General features: G+C 40.3%; 2 protein-coding genes across 2 annotated transcripts in view; both read right to left on the bottom strand.

Moving 5' to 3' along the window:
• Window positions 1-7,781, bottom strand: part of uvrag (UV radiation resistance associated) — a 111,369-nt gene extending 103,588 nt beyond the window's left edge. The window contains exons 1-4 of the mRNA XM_011483812.3: window positions 7,448-7,781; window positions 3,352-3,469; window positions 2,953-2,987; window positions 234-395 (exon numbers count right to left, since the gene is read on the bottom strand). Of these exons, the coding sequence (XP_011482114.1) occupies window positions 234-395; window positions 2,953-2,987; window positions 3,352-3,469; window positions 7,448-7,555 (423 nt within the window). The 5' untranslated portion in view covers window positions 7,556-7,781. The remainder of the gene's footprint in view (window positions 1-233; window positions 396-2,952; window positions 2,988-3,351; window positions 3,470-7,447) is intronic.
• Window positions 7,782-11,215: 3,434 nt separating this feature from the next.
• dgat2 (diacylglycerol O-acyltransferase 2) lies at window positions 11,216-21,348 on the bottom strand. The gene is made up of 8 exons (XM_004076639.4): window positions 21,013-21,348; window positions 19,811-19,939; window positions 19,521-19,628; window positions 18,094-18,164; window positions 15,641-15,845; window positions 15,110-15,284; window positions 12,896-13,098; window positions 11,216-12,806 (listed from the first exon to the last, which is right to left on the bottom strand). Exons 1-8 carry the CDS (start codon window positions 21,050-21,052, stop codon window positions 12,652-12,654), a joined length of 1,086 nt encoding a protein of 361 aa, XP_004076687.1. The 5' UTR covers window positions 21,053-21,348; the 3' UTR covers window positions 11,216-12,651.
• Between the last annotated feature and the right edge of the window lie 217 nt (window positions 21,349-21,565).

Raw genomic sequence — 21,565 nt, 5'->3', positions numbered from 1 at the left:
TCCTTTTTCTGATGTGAAAATAACATTTTTATTTTATTTTAGATAAAAACATATTTTTCCAAAAATGATGTCTGGAGTCCATACTATTATTTATTTTTTTACTTTAGAAAACTGGTCATTTGGGAAATACTTCAGGACCTTTTCAAAAATACAAAGTTGCCGTTCGATGCAGTGGAAACATAGGAAAACCCCACCGTGTTATCATCAGCACATTCTTGTGAGTGGATGCTGACCTGCTGTCCTGTGTATCGGAGTCCATCTAGATTGACCTTCCATTCAATAAGGAGGTGGTACTGTTCCTTCTGGCCCCCCCAGATCCTGACCATGAAGCAAGACACTGATGTGTCCAGTAAGTCTGGGAGCATGCCAAAGTCCAGGCTCCGCCAGGTTGGGTTCTGCCAGGCACACACAGGAGGATTGAAAATCAATCAAGGGTTCATTACTCTTTACTGCTTATCAGTACAAAGTAACATGTCTTTAGATCTGGAATCCTCGGATTTGGCATTGATCTAAAAATGACAGAATACAGGATCACGTGGAATAGTGCTGGAGCTACGGATGTTGGAAACAGAAGATAAAAGAATAAAAATGTGACACATACAGAGATAACAGTCTGAAAGCAAACAAGTGGATGTTTTAGGGAGTCAGTAGCACAATGTGATTCCCTGCACTGAGGGAAAAGGGCACTCTAGAGCAATGGTCCCCAAACTTTTCTTAAGCCACGGACCGACCGGTTGGACGCTAAAGTGTCGTCCAAATTTTTTTAGCTTCCAGTTACCCTAAAACTTTTGAGGCTAAATTTACCTTCATCATCTGTAAAATATCTGCAGCCGGTTTCATCTTCATTTGTACATTAAATTTTGTGTAGGAACCGTTGAAAGGTGATGTAAATATTCCCAATATTCCCATAACTGTCTAAATGGAAGGTGGAAAAGAAAAGAAAAGAAATCAAACATTAACTTCAGCCTCATGGGTCTTTTAAGGAGCGACAGAAAAATATGAATAAAGGAGAAAAAAACTGGTGTTTTCGAAATTTGTCTGATTATAAGCATAAATTGGCATTCACTGTTTGAGCAACTATATTAGCAGCATCTCGAAGTGTCACAATAAATCCATATTTGGAAGAAAGACTCCCGGTTTTTAGTCTAAGGCTCTTCTTCCTTTTCCTCATCGATTCTTTTCTGCAAAAAGAAACCTTCCAAACATGTTTGTTATGGTTCACTTTGCTAGCTTGGAGGTTTACTTTTAGTGCTTGGTGCAGCCATGTGGCCAAGCGACTTAACATGCGTCAAGAATGAGTCTGATGGGACGGAGAGAATCCAGTAGTTTTCCAAAATAAACCTTCCTTCAGAATCACATTTTAAATCAAAGGGGAAAAAAAGTAGCTCTAATGTTTCGTTTCTCTGCAGCCCGGTACCAACTGTCCCACCAACTGGTGTCGGTTCGTGCCCAGGGGACTGGGGACCACTGCTCTAGTGTAGATTAACCGTAAAGTTCGCCTCCATCGTCCCTGAACTCTTAGTGCACAAGCATGACAACCGTTTAAACAACACATTCTCACCCCAACTCCTCAGAAAATAGTCGACATTTTTGTTTCTGTTAGTATATAAATCAGAAATTAAAGTACAATTCTTTTTAGGGCTGAAAATGGAAATCAGTCACCAGCATTTCAGGATTTCCTAGCTTCAGCATCTAAAAAATGATGAGTTGGGCTCACCCAAAGCCTCATTATGTAACACGGAAGGAGGGGTCCCTACCTATGCTTCCATATAGAACAAACTGAGGTGAGAACGTGTCGGTTTAAATGGAGCTACGCAGCAGTTGTGTAATGGGACAACCTTTTTGTGTCAGCAGGTTAAAAGGAAAACACAAAGACAGAGAGCACCAAGAAATACACGTCAGCATAAACGTGAAATGTGGCAAAGGGAAGCTGGGTTAGGAGACGAGTCATGATAAAGTTTGTCTGCTGAAGGAAGTGAGAAGTGTGCGTGCAGAAAACTTAGAGGAGCTCATGACCGGGCAGCAGGCCCAGAGATAATAGCATGCCATTCCGACTGTCCCTACGCTTCATCTGCAGCTGTATTTGCCATGGAATTAGATCAGGTAATTTACACGAAATGCTTACAGACCCAAAGATGGTGTCAGGTTAGCACAAATACTACATTTACATGGACTTGAGTTTAGAAATCTGGTTCTAAAGCTACAGGGAAATTTCTGCAGATGTTAGATGATGCCAACAAGCACTGACTGTAAATGAGAACTGGACCTAGCGAGTATGACGTCACCATAGACAAGGGTTTACTTCTGGTTCCAAGAAAATGAAGTCAATTTAGGAGCCAAATTTCTTCTTGATACGGACGACGTCATGTGGGAACCAGACGACGTCAGTAAGCAGTGATTCGGTCCGGGTCAACTTTTCTATGGCAACCCCTCTCACCAATCAGGAGTGAGCTTGTTGGAAGTCCACATGCGTTTAAAAGCAAGCCACATGAAAACGGTCAATCAAACATTTTGAACATTGGATTTGAGACCACAAACTTTATTGAGGCATCTGATTGGCCAGTTTATAACTTTAATAACTTGCAAAAAATGTATATATAAATAAAGAGGATTAACAAGAACACGTTAAAAAAAAGGTATCAGAGCAAGAATGGTTATTCTGACCAACAGAATGACTGAGTAATAGTTTTTTATTTCTCGATTAAAGTCTATGGGATTTAGGCTTTTTGGAGTCCGCAGGTACTTCCTGTTTGGAACGCCAGGGGGGAGGGGTCACTCAGTCCAGTCATTTACACCCAGTGGTAACAGGCAACAGTAATCCATCCTAATATTCCTACAAACACTTTGTGATTCTTCACAACAAAACAACACAAAACACGCACTTTTCTTATTGGGCAACAGTTAAGGACAACTTTGGTTTTCACAGGAAGCAGAGTTTTAGTGTTTGCTCACCAGGGAGTCTCGAATGACTTCACTTTTGTAAAAATCTGCAAAATAAAAACAGGAAAGTAATTTGATTAACATAAGTAATCTTTCATGAAAACACCTGCATGTAGTTTGGTTAAGTTCTACTGCACAGAAAATCCTCAAATGCCACTGAGATGAGGTCAGAGTGGTGACTGTTCTTGTTATAGCATTGCATTACAGTAAAGCACAAAAAAAGATTGATTTAGCTAAAAAGACAAAGAAGCTCTGCAGTTTATGATGAATTAGTTACTGACTCATTTATGGCCTTGGTGAATACATCTCATGAACTGTGCATTCTATAGGCTCTTGTTCTGGAATGATCTCAGCCATTCTCCACAGACAAATTAGCTAGTCAACGTGTGTGAGCTTAGTTAGAACACTAACCTCTAGAGATGCGACCCCCTACACAGAGGTGGAGGGTGAAATACGTGTCCAGCAGAGGAGAGCCATTCTTGTTGACTATGTTCCTGGCAGCAATACTCCGTAGATGACGCAGCCGTCTCTGTTTGGAAGGAGAATGACAGACAGAGGAGGACAATCATTTAACAACAGGCTAAAAACCAAAGGAAGCAAAGTTAATTTAGTGTATGTAATGTTCTATCTCAGTACAAATAAAACACACAGACTGAACCTCTGGTTTCAACGCAACTCAGCATCAGACAATTAACAAGTTTATAAAAATACAGATTCCTGCAGGGTGAAGAAGAAAACTGGTTGAAATGTAGACAAAGGACTCAAACCAATCTTTCTTCAGTGGTCAAACACAAATAAATCTATTTCAGAGATTTCCAGTTCCAGGTCAATGCCAATAGTTACATGTTTGTGCTCAGCAGCAGGGTCTTAAAACTTATTTTATTGCAAAATTATTGTAAAAGCGTGGCCCAGAAGAAAAGCCCAGCGACTATTACATTTGAAGACATTGAAAAAGCACTCGATGAGTTGACATGACAGTCATTAGGATCAGTCAGAAACAGCTACTGGAGATGAATGGACGAGTCTGAGATCTAACGCAGGAAATAAGGAGACTTTCAGCCCATAATGAATGAGTCAACACAATCAATATCTTAGAAACAAGTGGAAAACTTGGAACAACACTTCAAGATGAACTCCGTGTTTATAAAAATAAACCATTAACCCAGAAGGAAAAAATCAATCATTATACCATGGTCCAGGTGAATTCTCGATTCTGATTGGCTGCTGGGTGTGCATTAAAAAGTGATAATCAACGGTGATAATGCACGCCTAAAGAAGAAGTTCCAGTCACATAGCTAAAATGTTCTGTGTCACTGCGCTGGCTTCTTTAAAACAAACTTAAGATTTATCATCTGGACAAAAACAAGCAGTAAGAGGTGAACTTTCTGAACTGATGTTTTATTTAAGCCATCGTGACGACCAGCATATATATATCGCTTTCCTTTGCCGCTGCAGTCGAGATCGGTGGTCAGAGCGGTGCGTTGTCGCGGTAACATGACAACGCGCCGCTCCACGTAACAAATAGGCCGCTTATTGTGAAAAAAAGCGACCCAAACCGTAAAAATAACAAGAATAAAGTACTACAAACTGATTGAATATTTATTTCTTTTGTAAGTGACCATGGTATAAGCAGGTTAATGGCCTTCAAAGTGTGCATTATCAGAATTAACGCACGCCGTTGAAGCCTGAACCATCCGACACTTCCACGGCGTGCGTTATTTCCGATAGAGCACACTTGAAGGCCATTAACCCTTACTTAAACACTTTCATTTTGTTATTTGATATCAATAACAGTTCTTGGTTTGCTAAATGACCTGCATTTGCACTGGTGATCTATGAATAAAATGAAACAGAGTTTAAGAACTGGATTATGATCAATATTAGGCCTGCACAATACATAGCAAATTTATCGTTATCGCAATATCAAGCTGTGCAATATGCATGTCAAAAAAGACGGCAAAAATTGCAATAAATGGTGACCTTATGGAATTTTGAAGTATTAAACAAACAAAATAAATCAATTTATGCATTTAATCAATCGGAAGGACGCCTTCAAGTTGTTAACCAATTGGATGGAGCCCTTTTATGTCTTTTTTTGCTTCCTATATAGAGGAAGGTCATTTGGAGTATGATTTTTAAACTGTTGCAGTAAAATGGAAATTATTTTTTTGGTTGTTTTGCTATTGGTTAATTTCCCGCAAATTATATCGTCTTCGCAATATTGATCATTAATATCGCATATCGTGAGTTTTCCCTCCTATCCTGCAGCCCTAGTAAATATTTAAAGAAAAAAAAAGTTTAGTAAAACAAAAAGGGGTGGGATTATATAAATTCACTTCTTCCAACTTCTTTTCAAGCAACTGGTCAAAAAAATAGCTATCAATCAAAAAATGAATATAGATAGGGGTGTGCGGAACAAACCATTACAAAGAAGCTGGTTACTTTTGCTTACTTTTTACTTAATTGTTAATGCTCTATTGTTTTGTTATTCATAATCTGCTGTATTTGATAGCAAATCAGTTTAAATAAATTTCTATTCCATTATATTTTATTCTATAGTAAAAGATCTCCAGATTACAGATATTCTACTAGTATACTGTACTCTTTATTATTCAACAGTACTTTCTTAAGCTTAATTGACTAAAACATGTACTGAGGTCAATTTTCATTGTGTAACATGTACCTTAGTGACGATTAAGAAAAAACAACTAGTGTTGTAGAATTAATTGTAGCAAACTAATGGAGAATTTTTTTCCATTAGATAAATAACTGTCCTTCTTTTTGATCCTTTATAAGCAAAGGTTTATGAAGACATGGCTGGATAAATAAAAGAGTATAAACACATAATGTTCATACCAACGGGACTGTGCAGTACATAGGTGGTCTTTAGAGGCTTCGTGATCAGATATTTTATTCTTTAAAATGGCACAACTTTTCTTCACCAACCAGCCCAGTTTCTCAAGAAAAAGGCCAGCCATAAAGAAAAAAAATCCAAGTCATGTGATTCCCTTTAAGATTAAGAGTCACAGAAAGCCAATTGTTCCACGGTAAATTTTCAACCCTAACCTTGAAGTCACTGCAGACTTCTTATTGGATTTATGAAGACCACAAGCTTTAAAAGAGGATTTGATAGAACAAACGTGATGGATCGGACTTTCTAAAGCAACATGAATATACTGCCATACAACTGGTGTGACAAAGCAATCGGATGTGCTAGTTTCCTCTGAATGGCTGTTGTGCAGATTAGAAACTGTGCAAAATGAACAAAAGCAAAGCTGAAGGAATGTTGACCACAAAAATGCATCAGCAAACATGGTGACCTGTTATAGAAAGATACCACCAAACATGTACAATAAAGTTACTTTGGGAATTCAGTCAGAATGACCTACTTTGTCAAGAAATCATTGAAGAATGACATCTTTGCATGCAACATTGTATAAAAGAATCACGCTATAGATAGATAGATAGATAGATAGATAGATAGATAGATAGATAGATAGATAGATAGATAGATAGATAGATAGATAGATAGATAGATAGATAGATAGATAGATAGATAGATAGATAGATAGATAGATAGATAGATAAAACTTTTTTTTAAAACAAGGAACATTGAAAAAGTGTTTTAATGAATGAACACGAATCTAAACATTAATTACTTGACTTTTGTCATCTTTCTCACGGGTGACAGGAGGTTTACTTAGTGTTGGCAGTTCTGATTGTCAATGAGCCATTTCTTTAACTGTGTCTTAAATGAATTGTATGCATCTGAAAATTATATGCATCTACAAACGAGCTGGACTGAAAATATGTGCCAAGGAGGAAACCTCATGTCACTATCTAATATCATATCTAATATCAAACTAATATCATTTTTTTGTTTTAATATGGTGTCTTTGAAAAACTTTATTCATCCATCATTCTGCTGACTTTTGAAATCACTGCCAGATGTCAACTTGGGTCGTGTTTGCTCTGAGAATGAATGAAAGACTGAATGAAGAGAGAAGTCAAGGGAACAACATGAGCTTTTTTTTACAAGACCACCATCAAAGGAATCTTGAAATTCAGTTTATAAAATTCAGACGAAGATATTTTCTAAGTCAAACTGTGCAGAGAAAGTGCAGCAACGCCACTGTGATACCTTTAGCTGAGCTGTCACTTTTCTTTTCCACGTACCGCAAACTTCTGTTTTCATTTTCACACCAAGTCTGACTAAAAACATTTCAATTTACTAAGCAAAAGCAATAATTAAAAAATATATACTTTTGAAAATAGTAGCCAGTAACTGTATTCGAAATACGGTGTGTAAAAACGGGTGCGTTTATTTACTCTCTGCTATCATCAACAAGCTAGCTCCAATTAGCTCAATAGTTAGCGCGCTGCCAGGCCTCCCATCAGCAGCCAGCAGGTCTACCTGCAAACTAACGTGAAACACAATGGCGGGGTAAAGTCTGCGCCTTTATGTTCCTTTCAAACAGTCAAGAAAAGTCAAGAGATTGGCGCTAACCTGCTGGGATGTGAGTTCAACGTGCAAGGCTCGAGAGGATGAGGCTCCAGAGTTGGTGACAGAAGAAGCGGGGGCAATAGAGAGGACCCGACCGGTTATGGAGTTCATCCTCCCGTCGGCATTCAGCGGCTCTGCTTCATTCAGCAGAACACCCCCATAGTCCAGACTTAGCTCAAAGTTTCCGAAGCCACAACCAACCAGACGAGGCGCGCAGGCTCTTGTGCTCTGCTGCGGCTGTCAGCGGCGATCCGGCGGTACGTAAACAAAGTATTGGCTTTTCTGCTACGGTTGATTCGGAAATCCGTCAATGGTCACGCAGCTTTGTGATTGGCTCACAACAACGTCTGTCAGATAAAGGCGGGGCTTTATTGGTGGCTATTCCTGTTCCTATTGGCTGACTCATCTGTTCGTCGTGAAATAAGGGGCGGGTCTCTGTCAAATGTGTCAAATCTGCAAAGTATGAGGAAGTAGCAGAAAGCAGCGTGACACGAAGCTGACTGTGCTGTCAGTGGAAGCCTATGCTAAAGCGCTGACACCAAAGGGAAATTTCACTTTTTAAATTTTCTTTTTTTTCAAACTATTCCTTCAAATGAGCATTTTATAATAAATAAATAAAAACTGTCTTTAAACTCAATGCAAATACAGTAATCCACACAATTTCGTTTTTTCCTAATTTGTATTTATCGCCAGTTTGTGAAGTGTTAAAGATTATACTCGTACCATGAAAACAAAAAACGCAAAGGCAAATTAATGGAAGAAGTTGCCAATTTTATCATTTCAGCATCTGAAGTGGATTTTGGCTGCAGCCTTATAACAATAAACTGACAGGTGATAATCAAGAAAATGATTTTTCATGTATAATTGTTGCGTATTTTCTCAAATGGCGTATTTTCTGCAGTATAAAACGTGTTTTTTAGACAACAAGGTTTGCAATTGTTCCAAAAGAAACCCCTTTCTGAAAAACACTCAGCAACCAGCAGAGGGCGCACTAGTCACGCCGGGAAAAACATAGCGTTGGGAGTATGATCCTGCAGCCTTCAAGCCTAGGATTTTATATCTACTGGTTTTCAAGGGTCCCCATAGATATGATATGAGCTGGAGGAGAAAGAGAAATTCTGGTTGGACCTTCATGAAATGATGATGAGCATCCATAAAAGTGAGAGAGTTGTCATTGGTGCAGATTTCAATGGACATGGTGCAGTGGTCCCAAAAGCCAAGTTCCATGGCCAGGGTTTGGGCCGCCGAGGCACCCGCCCTTGACTTCCACCCAAACCACATTGCACCGGCCTCTTTTGAGGTCTCCTACGTGTGGTAGGCCCATGGGAGAGTGGTCCCACGTAGCTCCTTCGGGCTGTGCCCGAACGGGGACTGTGGGAAGAGCCCCGGTCCCGCCTGCGAGCCCCAACCCCGGGCCTCGCTCCAGAGTGGGGCCCCGGTGACCCCAATCCGGGCGACGTAATCGGGTCCTTGTTGTTTCCTTTCATCAGGGGGTCCTGAACCGCTCTTTGTCTGGCTCGTCACTCAGGACCTGTCTGCCATGGGAGACCCTACCAGGGGCCTAAGCCCCAGACAGCTTAGCTCCTGGGATCACTCGAGCTCTCAAACTCCCCCACCACGTTAAGGTTGCGGTTCAGGTAGTTTGCCATCTCTCGGTGGGTGGAGTGTCCCTGCCCTAGGTGGAGGAGTTTAAATACCTTGGGGTCTTGTTCATGAGTGAGGGAAGACTGGAGCTTGAGATTGACAGGCGGATTGGAGCGACGTCCGGGGTTATGCGGTCGCTGTATCGGTCTGTTGTGGTGAAGAGAGAGCTGAGCCAAAAAGCAAAGCTCTCAATTTACCAGAGGAATAAACCTGATGAGCCATACAATGAAAAAATGGGAAAGAGTAGTTGACGCCAGACTAAGAGCAGAAGTGGAGAAAGCTTGTGACAGGGTGCTCAAAGAGGAACTGTATTATTATATGGGGATGTCTGGAGTGAAAGAGAAGTGTGTTAAAGCAGTGCTGGACATGTATGAGGGCTGTAAGACAGTGGTGAGGGTGTTTTGTAGAGGGTGACAGAGGAGTTCAAGGCGTAGGTGGGATTAAATCAGGGATCAGGTCTGAGCCCCTTCCTTTTTGCAATGGTGATGGAGAGGGTGACAGATGAGGTTAGACAGGAATAACCATGGACTACGATGTTTGCAGACGATATTGTGATTTGTAGCAACAGCACGGAACATGTGGAGGAGAAGCTAGAGAGGTGGAGGTTAGCTCTGTAAAGGAAAGGAATGAAGGTTAATCGCAGCAAGACGAAGTACATATGGGTGAATGAGATGGACCCATGTGGAAGAGTGAGGTTACAGGGGGAAGAGATAAAGAAGGTGGATGAGTTGAAAAAAAATTAAGAAGCGAGTGCAGGCGGGTTGGAATGGATGGAGAAAAGAGTCAAATGTGATGTGTGATAGACGAGTTTCAGCTCAAAGGAAAGGAAAGGTGTACAAATATGAGGAGAGACCAGCCATGTTGTTGGGCCTAGAGACAGAGGCACTGAGGAAAAGACAGGAAGCAGAGCTGGAGGAAGCAGAGATGAAGATGCAGAGGTTCTCTTTGGGAGTGGATGGACAGGATCAGGAACGAGGACATCAGAGAGACAGCACATGTTAGAGGTTTTGGAGAAGAAGTCAGAGACTGATATGGTTCAGACATGTCCAAAGAAGAGACAGTAAATCTATTGTAGAAGGATGCTGAGTCTAGAGCTGCCAGGCAAGAGATCCAGAGGAAGACCTAAGAGGAGGTTTATGGATGCAGTGAAGGAAGACCTGAAGGTAGCTGGTGTTAGAGTAGAGGATGCAGAAGACAGGGTTAGATGGAAGAAGCTGATTCATGATTAGATGGATTGAGTGATCCCAGTTTCTGACTGACAGAACACAGAACACACCTGATCCAGGTGACCAGTGATTACTGAAGCAGGGTTAGCTGCAAATCAAGCAGGGAAGAAGCTCACAAGGAACAGAGTTGGAGGCCATAGGAGTTTTGAATGGCCAATATTATGATATTCTTAAGCTTTTTATAGTAAACAATATCCATGTATTTTATAATATATTAACTTTGGCACACTAAAGAACTTAGTTACTTTTTTAATTGAATATTAGTTATTTTCACAGCTCTTTTCCAACCAAATAAGACGACTCAATTTTTGCTTCTTGTTGGTGCCGCCCATTTCATGACATCCTCCTAGAGTCGACCTCAGCAGCGTGTCTGGATCTCACACATGACAACAAACATCAGAACTTTTGCAAAGATGCATTTGCATATTGTGCATAGAAAAGGAAAGAGTTTAGCCGATCACCGCTAGCTCCAAGGAGAAAGTGGGTGTGTGTGATGGCTTGGGGAGTAAATGCTGTTTTTTTTAAATCCTGATTGATAAATTAATGGTTTTATTAAAAAAAATAAAACCAAATATCTCATAAGTTGTGAAATAATTTTAGATAACACATTTAGTAACAAGCTAAACCTCTATATCTGCAGTCAGAGTGCAACACTAAAGAAAAACATGTGATTATCATTCTACAGCTATCATTTCCTGGCTCCTCAGGAAAGTATTGCCTAAAATAGACCTTTGGTCCCCATGGTCAGCCCCAGTCACCGCCAAATCATGATATGCTGTGAAGGCATCTCTTTCAAAACAAACAGAATCTATTCACACCAATTAAAAACATATTGTTATAAAAAAATTGTGTTTGTGCCTTTTATTGTTATTTATTCAAGAAATTGTCATGTTCCACATCATTCATTTGGAAAATCAGTTTAATTTTCTGATTACTCCTTCTCATTTCAATTTCCAGAAATACACAGAAGCTTTAATTTTTTTCCCCCTTAAAAGAAAAAATATCTCAATGGATTCCATGAGTAAGGTCCTGTACTGCAACTATAGAAAAGTGCAGGAAAGGGAAACACACAAAAGAACACGGTTCATGAAAACATACAAAATTTAATTTAAATATTGGCAGAAGACATCTTTTGTCACATACGTCTGTCTTGCTGTTTATTGCTATAAAATGTATTGCACAGAGATTACACTGCTCTTAGAAATAAGCCACAATGGTGAGTCCACAAAAAATAATAAATTCTCTTTAACACCTGCTACCAATCTTTCTGCTTCTCAGCCTTCAGGATGATGATTCCCAGAACTTCCCATGTTCCATTAGTGAAAAACTGTTATGCACAGTCAAATGCAAAGTAACTTAACACCAGCAAGGTTTAAGCCCTTCATAAGCACAATTATGGACTAACAATCGCATGCCAGGTTTATGACATACATTATTTTCTACCATTGCTGCTCAAACTTTCATTGACGATTTAAAGAATCGAGTTTTTAATGGTGTAGATTTCATATAGTCTTGTAGATTCAAACCTGAATAAAGACGGGAACAACACCACGCAGCAGAACAACTGTCAAGGGACAAGAAGGAAAAACTCCAAAGGCCTTTTTCTGGAGACTTTCTTTAGAATATGCAATACAAAAAGTGCATGAAAAATACTGAGGGACAAGCTTTCCAACTGTTTCTTTTTCCTACTACAGTATACAATCAATACTTCATGGCTTCATACATAATCATAGAAATGTGTACATCATCTATTCACAATATAAATCCACCCTGTAGAACGCTTACACTTTAAGTGTATACAAATACATGAACAATCAATGCACGTAGGAAACAGCATTTGTCTTTGGCTGAATTAAGCTTTGGGCTTTTCATTCCAATATCAAAGTCATACCTTTAATTTGCATTGTTTGTGCGTTGAGCATTTCAATCAGGTCATAAAGCACTTCATAAGGTTCTGCGTTGGACCTCAAAGAAAAGACACTGTCATGTCTTAAAAGTCTCAGGTTTAACCGAGAGCTTTATCTGGTGGAGACTGCAACTCTGCTCAGTTCAAACAGAATCTCATGGGGGGGAAAAAATTGAAAGACAGAACAAGGCACTGCTTTTCATGAAGTGTAACTTTGTCCACACAAAGGCAGCAGTTAGAGGTCACTAAAGTTTAAATCTGCCCTCCCCTTGCAGAGATCTTCACCCATTTTTGTTTGCCGCACTGCAATCAGCATCTTTAACCAGCATTTACATGTGCAGGTAGACGTTCAGTGATGAACCAGCAACAAATTCACAATGAGAAAAAAAACGGTTGGATGTTGGGATTTTCAGCAACGTCTCTTTATCTCCTCACTGAACGTGCAGGATGTCGCTCTCTTTCAGACCATACCTGGTCTTAAACCTGTCAAACAGGGACTGAAGAGACCTGATGTACATGTCATGGTAGAGGTCCACCATCTCCTCAGTTGGATCTTCAATCTTTGGCACAGTAATTGGCTCTCCAACTACAACAAAATGAAAAATTAATACCATATAAAGCAAACGTGAGGGAAAACAAGTCATGCACAAAACAGAAAAACTGTGATGAACTTGCCTATGGTAGTTATGGGCTTGCAGAAAGGCACAATGCCCCAGGAATTGTTAAAGAAAAGGCCACTTCCATGAAAAAGGCAAGGAGCAAAGCCCAAGATCTTCTGCAGCTTCTTCTGAATGGCTCTCCAGTAGGTTCCCTCCTCAAAAATCACCTGCTTGTAAACGTCATTCTCTCCAAAAGAATAGACAGGAACCAAGTCGGACCTGAATAAACAAAGGAAAAGCAATTTACCAAATCTTCCTCCTCTTAAGGGAAACACAAAACAAACTCCAGCACTGTCAAGTAAAACAAAATTTAGGCAAACCCAAAAAGAACCCATAATGAGCAAAATCTCTCAAAAAGTTTTTTTTTCTACACACCAAACAGACATGTGAACAGAGAAGGATTCTCCATCCAACTTCAGCCTGTTGACAAAATGTTCGTAAATGCAGAATTCAAGGCAAACAAAGACCCAAAAATTGGAACTCAATCATTTAACTATGTGAAAATATGTCAATAAAAATATAAAATCAGGATGAAGGTGCCCCAAAGTCATAATGACAGAAAATGCCATGTTGTATTATTCCTTCTTTTTAATTTAGAGGGCCTACATCATGCAAAATGAACTTTTTTGAGCTTTTAAAGTGTATTACAATATGCATTCGTTACTATAAACAACCCCAAAGTGGCATTTTGATTCAGTCACACATTTCTAAGTGTTCCTCTAAAACCTGCGCTGTGAGCACCAGCCCCCCTCCCCCCAACCCCCAAAACCAAGCGGTTTCTTACATTGTTATATAGAGAAAAATACACAAAAAGGTTATAATTCAGTTATTGAGGCAGCTGGATAGCTCTAGCTCAGTTGGCCGGGAGTAGTACTGTCATATAGGAAACGTGTGTTTTCTTCCCAGGGTGTGGAACAAGCTAAATTAAAAAAAATAAAAAATAAAAAAATCATTTTAGTTCTAGTCAGTAAGAATCTGGACCAAATGTCCTTTTCTGTGTTAAAGGCTGCAGAACCCTGAGCTAATCAATAGCATCCATGTGGAGTGTTAACTTTAGTGTTGTCAGTTCTTCTAAAACAAGATCATTTCCAGTTTTTTTCCTCGTGTACTGGTCCAGAACCAGTTTGGGCCACAAAGGTTGTCAGAAGGGTTATCAGAGTACAATCCAAAAGCATTACTCCTGGAAAACAGGTCTGTTTTTGTTTTGGGTGGAATTACAATTATGTAAGGGGGTTATGCAAAGAGGAACTTTTTTTAAACTGACATTTGGGAAATCCAATATAATCTGTGACGAGTCTTAAATCAACAGTAGGCAAAGACTGAGATCAATTTCAGGAGGAATAACAGGGACACAGCTCCATGAATGTGTCTTCTAAACCTCTGGCTATGCAATATACTTCAATTCAATTCAATTATATATATATGTATATAGCCCAATACCACAACACAATTGTCTCAAATTATCTCTAACTGCACAAGACAGAAAATAAAATAGCTTATTGCTAAAGTAAACTAAACTAAACAGGCTAAGATAAACTGGGCATTTCGTCCCTTAGACCCTCCGTCTCAGCAATGAAAAACTAAAAAATAATGACGTTTTATGGAGAGAACAAGAGCCTTTTTCAGCCTCACATCTTTAAAATTTAAAGACATGTAGAGTCTGTTTTTGCTTTTAAGAGACTAGTGGCAGTCTCTTTGATTCCATTGTATGAGATATAAAACAAAGCAGCAAAGGTACCAGATTGTGTGCCCAAAGTGACCTGAAATCCCACTGCAGGCTTAATATGGCTGAAATGCTAACCTAGTTGTTATGAATGAAGGGCTACATAACTGCCCGTCTTTTCCAACCCACCCTAAGCTTCTTTGGACGAGCTGAACCTACTGATATGATAATCCTCTGGCACTTTTGAGAAGGAATAAGGTTCTTCTGGACTAATAAAATACACAGACGGGTCCCTCTGACCTGCAGCTAGTATTTGTGGTAGTAAAGGAGTTTAATGCCCAGATGGGGGCAGCCCCAGGTCACAGTGGGACCCCTCTGAAAGGCCACTACATACCACAAGGAGCTCCCAGGCCTGAACAGGACAACACAGCACATTCATAAAAGATTTGGTGACATGTTTAACCTTTCTGAATGTAATCTAGGATTTGTTTTGCTCCACCTCACGATGGGGAATAGCATTTCCACGATCACAACAGCTTTGGTTGAAGTTGTTTTTGCCACTCTCACCCTTTTTGCAGCGCCAGTCGAACAAAGCCTTTCCGGTTCCTCAGGGTGACACAGTTCATGCCTGGCGTGCAGTGCAGAGATTCTGCTGCACCTCCAACCACGATGACCACGGCGTTTCCAGTCCCGTTACATGACAGCAGGTAGTCGATGGAATTCCTGTTCACTGGGCAAATGCCTAAAGGAGACAAAATGAGGAGAGAGAAAAAACCAATGATATTTGCAACTCCGGTTTCCAACACATTTACACTTTTTGTAATTTTTGCCTGTTCAGAAACAGCAAAAAAAAAAAGAGAATCTTTGTCTGAACAACATCTGCAATAATTCACACCGACGTATGGTTTCCATGTTTAATCTAGAAGCAGAGGAAGCATTAATCAAAGCTCTCCCATCAGCAGAATGAGCAGATCAGTTTGAATCAGTCATTCAAGCAGTGCAACCGAACAAAGGTCTGTGCCTACACAAACATTTATCTACTATACAGCTAACATTTCAAGAGGTCCAAAAGCCCCAAAACTTCCTGAATCTTCTCACCTCCAGACATCAGGTAGTCTCTAAGAACAGGCAAGCGGAAGTTTCCTGCTAGAGTCGCCAGGGAGGGCTTGATGCCGGGAAATTTCTTGGAGAAGCCTGTTGCTTCAGTCCCAAAGTTGCAGAAAGCACCAAAGCAGAAGATACCATGCGGATGGTAGCCAAATATGTAGTTCCGGCTGGGCAGAAGATCATGGGTTTTAATGAGCTGGAAGACAAAAAACATGAAAACAGTGAAGTTCACCATTGCTTTTCCTTCTGCAAAGGTATGTTTTAAAAAGTGCAGGTTCCACAAACGGCTCACAGTTGGAACCTTGAAATTCAGAAAGGTTGGGTCAGAAAAAGAAGGAGCACATTGAGTTAATGTGTGGATTCACGTCACAGACATTGGAACTGTGTTCCAAGTGTATTCCACTAGTGAGAAATGAGGCCCACAAGAGAACAGTGATGCTTAAATCCTTCTCCCTCTGCACATCTATTTAAAATAAACAATTTGCATTTCAAATGCAATCATTTTGGTAGTGCAACAAATCTAGGTCACAGTCTGTGTTTGGTTAAAGCTAGGACACTTATCAGCTGAAGATTCAGCACACATGCTGTAAACCTACACGGTAGAAGACTGCATCAGCCTTTGAACTTCCAGGTTCAATTCAATTTAATTTATATAGCCCAATATTACAACAGTAGTCGTCTCAATGGGCTTTATACCATAAAAATGAAATCATAAAGAAAATGAAGTCATAGAATTCAATGGGTATTGGCTAAACTAAACTAAGCAGACTAAGCTAAACTTGGCATCCCTGCCCTTAGACCCTCCTTTGGACCCTTTATGTTCAAACCCACAGGTCCGAATAACAATAAAAATAATAAAGCGCACCTAAAGTTGGGCTGAGTTGGGCCTAAAGAGGGCTGAAAGGTCAACTGTGGAGGACGGATGGAGCGCTCAGCACCCAGTACTGCTGGGACAAAAGATGCGGTGGACTGGTGGTTAAACTAGACTTTTTGGGGTCCTGCAAAAAGTACAGAGCAGCCTTTGTGCATCAGTGAAAATCAGCCTTTTATCTACTGGTTTCCTATCAGTCACGTTGTAGACATGCAGAGGCCCTCACTTTGACTCACAACACCACCTCAGACTTTGACCAGCTGCTTTCAACTCATAAATGTACTTTTATCTCAACGCAAAATGACTGTCTGCGATTTAATGATCCAAGCTTATAAGACACGAAGACCTAAACACACTTCTAGTGAGTGAGTAACCCATTAAAAAAGCAGTGAGAAAAAACATTGCATTTTAAAGAAATATTCCCCCTCCCATCAAGACAAACATGCCAGATTACAGCTGGCATCAACCATCTGATCACATCAACTCACAAAAAAACAGGCCCCTACATAATGAGGTCAATACAACAAAGTTCAGCTCCTCTTTCGGCCTCTGAGACGGCCTATTCAAAAGCAGGACAAAACCGTTCTGTTTGCACCAAAGATTTCCGAGGCCTTTAGCCGGTTCAGTTTGGTTTACAATGTGCAAACACTCCACAGTTTGATCTGCACTGAAATAAACCTTCAATTCATCAAGCAGTACAACAAAATGAAAGAGGATGAAACATCAGAAGTAGGTTAAATTTCCCTGGAAGAGACAAAGCTAAAATCATAAACACTTTAAGATGAGTTTTTACTTCTTCTTTTTTCCGAGTTAATTTTCTTGATTTGTCTTTTTTTTTATCTTGTCCTCTTGAAATTAATAAATGAGAGGAGCACATTGTGTGTACAATGAAAAGGTTTAAAAGAAAAGAAAAAAAAAAAAAGAGACAAGCAAGCACAATTATAACTGACAGACTTTCACAAAAATGTTCGTGAGGTAAAAGAAAAAACAGTTAAGAAATTGTAGATAAATCAAGATAATAAATTAATTTGCTTAAATCATAAACATATTTAATCATAGTTTGAGCTATGTTGTGTGCAGTTTGAATGGCTAAATTAAAAACAAAACAACAATAATGTTTTTTTTAAACATACAAAGAGCCTCTCGATCTAAATAACATCTGATTTTATCCATTTTAATTATTCATACTATTTACTAATAACAAAAAATGTATTATTAATTATCACAATAATTTTATTTTATGGCCGCACTGACAGACAGAGCTCTGTCCTGGGTTCAGGAACAGTCACTGCGCCTGAACACACCTGACTGCTGTCCAGTGGAACAAATGTCAAACTCCAAGTCAACATTAAGGTACAGCGTGGAGCAGACGGTTCAAGTCCCTCCCGAGATAAACCTTATCAACCGTCCTATGGAATATCAGAGCACAGCTCATCAACCACAACAAGAGTTTTTTAATGCATATGTCATTTGATAAAGAGTCTTCCTTTAAGTGTGCACACACGGGTATAAACGTTCGTGTTCTCGTGACGGTAACAGGGGTTAAGGGTGGCACAGAGACGGTTTTACTTACTTTGACAGGGAAGTAGTCTCGAAAATACTTCCACACCGTCCAGTTTCTGACCCAGGAGGATCTCCTTCCACCTGAACAAACAGTGGCCATCAGCAACATTTCTTTCACTAAACTCAAGTCATTTACAATAAAACAAAAAACAACACACGTTTTAAGAACAAAACAACCTTTTTAAATATCTTTATTTACATTATAAATGTAAATTACTTGAACTGAACTATGGATCTGTGATTACTGTCCCAGTTGGTACATTAATTGAAATATTTGGTGAGCAATTCACTAACATTTTCTCCACTGGATGTGAAAAATTTGGCTTTTTTTGCAGAGATGCAGGAGGCTAAAATGCTTTTTATTGGCAAAGGGGTTACATTATTTAGATCAACTGACTTGACGTGTTGCATTTTAGAGGATAAAAGTCCCCTTTTGTAACCAAATACTCAGTTTAATTGACAGAAACCGCAAATAGGAGTGCAGAACCTTCTAAAAACTAAAATGGTAAGACGCAATTTCACTGAATGTGTGAAATCAATGATGAACCAATGCCCAGAGGATTTTTTTCAAAGACATTGACTTCCCACACCGATCATCTCTTGATCTTTGGTAAAAGAACTTCCATTGGTCTTTTAACTATTTTTGTAATATTTAGGCTAAATCAAAAGGCCTGTGTCATTTTCTAGGACATAATTTCTGCAGAGTGGCAGTCCATTAGAAAGGCACCTCTGAATTGTGGGTGGGACCATTGGCATGGAGCAACCCCACCCACACTTCCTGTTGTGAAGCCGGGACCCAGTGTATTTCTTCCATCACAAATTGGATCTTTTTCCAACAGCATTTTTCATCTGCTCCTGATTCACAACGATTTGAATAAAAAACAATACTCAGAAATGCCATTCTAAGAATAATTTACTTCATGTATGTCCTCTGTCTCGTAAAAACGCCACAAGAACATGTTAAAAACACAGAAAACCCCATTTTCATCAGAATAGCCTGTAAAAATTCTGAAGAAGCCATGAAACCCATGAAAGTCCTTAACGGAAAAAAGATATCTAAACGAGATTTTAGACTGCACACTAATCTAAATTCATACTTTTACACAGAACAAAAACATCAGACATTTGGTCCAAAAAGTATGGAGTCCAGCTAAAAATCTAACAATTATACTGCAACCATCCATCAAACACAGAGTTCTGCTCTCAGTGCTGTGCATTGAACCAAAGTAGATCACAACTGCAGTCCTAGGGGAACACTGTCCCACATTCTTCCAATGCCACTTTGCTCAAACACCTGATTTAGCTCATCAGCCATTACAGAGGCCTTATATCATCAAAGCCGGGTGTGTTTCAGCAGGTAGAAAGCATGTAGGACAGTGTGACTCGAGGATTAAGAAACAAAGTAAGATGCAGCTTTGTTGTCATTTTTCTTCTTACCTTGTTTTGGGGTGTTCCAGTCAACAATGAGCCAGGCAGTATACATTGCAGCTATCAACCAGCAGTCAGTGCAAAAAATGTAGATCAGCAGCACAGTGCAAGCAGCACCTGGATGAAGAGAGAAAATCCCAATGTGCTCAAGAATCCGCCCGAACTCAGTCAAGACTTCCCAGTAAACTGAGTAATTGGGACAATAATGACCAGAACTGAAGCCAGCGCATGCTAACCATGAAGATCTGACATACCTAATCTGGGGCTAAAGGGCTAAACTCTCACACAACCACACTTACCCATGGCTAAGAAGGTGACAACCCACTGCAGCACAGAAATGACCTGCAGATGCTTTTCCATCTTGGACCTGCAGGGCCACAGTCCTAAGGGCAGATCCTGCAGGGCGGAGAAGATGCTGGAGCCGGTGCCTGGACACAGAGCAAGCCGGGCCAGTCAAACCCCAGAAAAGTAGAGCAAACTTCAATAGAAAACGGGAAATGTGGCCTTTACTTTCATGCATTTCTGTTTGTTTGCATTTTGTTCCTCCCAAAAAGAAAAAGAAAAAAAAGATGTTTTTATGGCAAAGTCATGCTGAGTTCTGTTATTAAACAAGCTCCAACACACTCACATGTAAGCTCCCTTATCCAGCTCGTGCGAATGGATCCATGTAGCCAAATGTAAAATCCAAGAGGAAGTAGAGTAACAGACTAATTAAGCTGAGCTAAAGCCTTCAAGCTTTTACTGCAGAGTCTTAAAGAGGAGCAGCAGGACAATCTCGGGTTTAATCTGGCTACGCTCACTGAAAATAACCCAGCTCTAGGATTCTGCAGGCAATACCAGCAAATTGGGATGGTGCTCCTGTTTTAGACTTCTTCTTCCTACAGCAAGTATGCCAGAGTGTTTCTGCCGATGCCTAAGCGGTGCTCCCGCAGGGGGCTGGTCCAAGCTGGTCATCAGACAGAAAGCAGCCCATAAAAAGGGCCGGAAGCTGGAGCGAACACGTTAGAATTCAGACCTCATCTACGTTTGCCAAAGAAAAAAAAAAAAAAAAAGTGAAAATGGGTCCAGCAGCCCCCTGAGAGACCCCACAGCTTTCACCGCAGCTGCTGTGACTGAGCATGTTCTGAAGCTGCAGACCAGAGCAAAGTGACTCCAGTGAGAACTTCATCGTATCAAAAAAGAAAAAGTAGAAAATTCCATTGGAGGTGTTTAAGAAAGTCTCGCAAAACTTTGACAACCAGAGAGCCTTGAAGTTTGACTAAAATATGGATTACTGATTTTTTTTTTCAAATTCTTAGAGCAAAAACTGTTTTAATACAAATGGTCCATATTGCTGTGGAAATCTGTTTTATTTTTAAGATTTGGTTTCCTGCACACCAATGTTTTCCAGCTGACTATATTAACAGTTTTTTGACAAAACTATTGTGCTTCCACAACAAACAAACAAAGTTTCAACGATTTTGTTAAGACAGACGTTTTCATGACACTACAGCAGACTCACCTCTCAGGACACCGGAGTACGCAGCCAGAATGGTCTTCATCTCTGATGCTTTGGACAGCGTTGACGCACAGTGATCACAGATGATTGCTTGTTGCTGCGTCGTAGGCTACAGCTCCTCTGTCATGACCGCCTTCAGCAGCAGCAGCAGCAGCAGCATCAGCGGTGGCGGCGGCAGAAGCAGAACCGAGCGCACAGCGAGCATGAAATGAGCTCCAGGAGGGGCCTTTAGGAGGGACGGCGCAGGCGTGGAACGGTGCGTTTGTGGAGGAGTCCTACTTCTTCGGGTAGGCGCATTCCCGCAGGTGCGTAAAGTGGAGGCGGCTGTGCTGGAGCTGCGTCCTCCCCTCCGTATTTATGACTGGAGTCACGTGGGTCAGATGTCCACGGGGACCTCGCCCAGCCCTCAAAGCGGGACCACTCAGAACTTTGAGATGTGGAAGGAAGGAAGGAAGGCAGAAGAAAATGTCTAAAACTGGGGAAAGAAAACTAAAATCATCAGGAGGGTTAGTGTTGTTTTTTTAAATCAGTCGTTTTAACACAATAAATAATTTAA

The sequence above is a fragment of the Oryzias latipes genome, chromosome 14 (assembly GCF_002234675.1).
Source record: "Oryzias latipes chromosome 14, ASM223467v1".
Classification (NCBI taxonomy): Eukaryota; Metazoa; Chordata; class Actinopteri; order Beloniformes; family Adrianichthyidae; genus Oryzias; species Oryzias latipes.
This window is presented reverse-complemented; position numbering and strand designations above follow the sequence as displayed.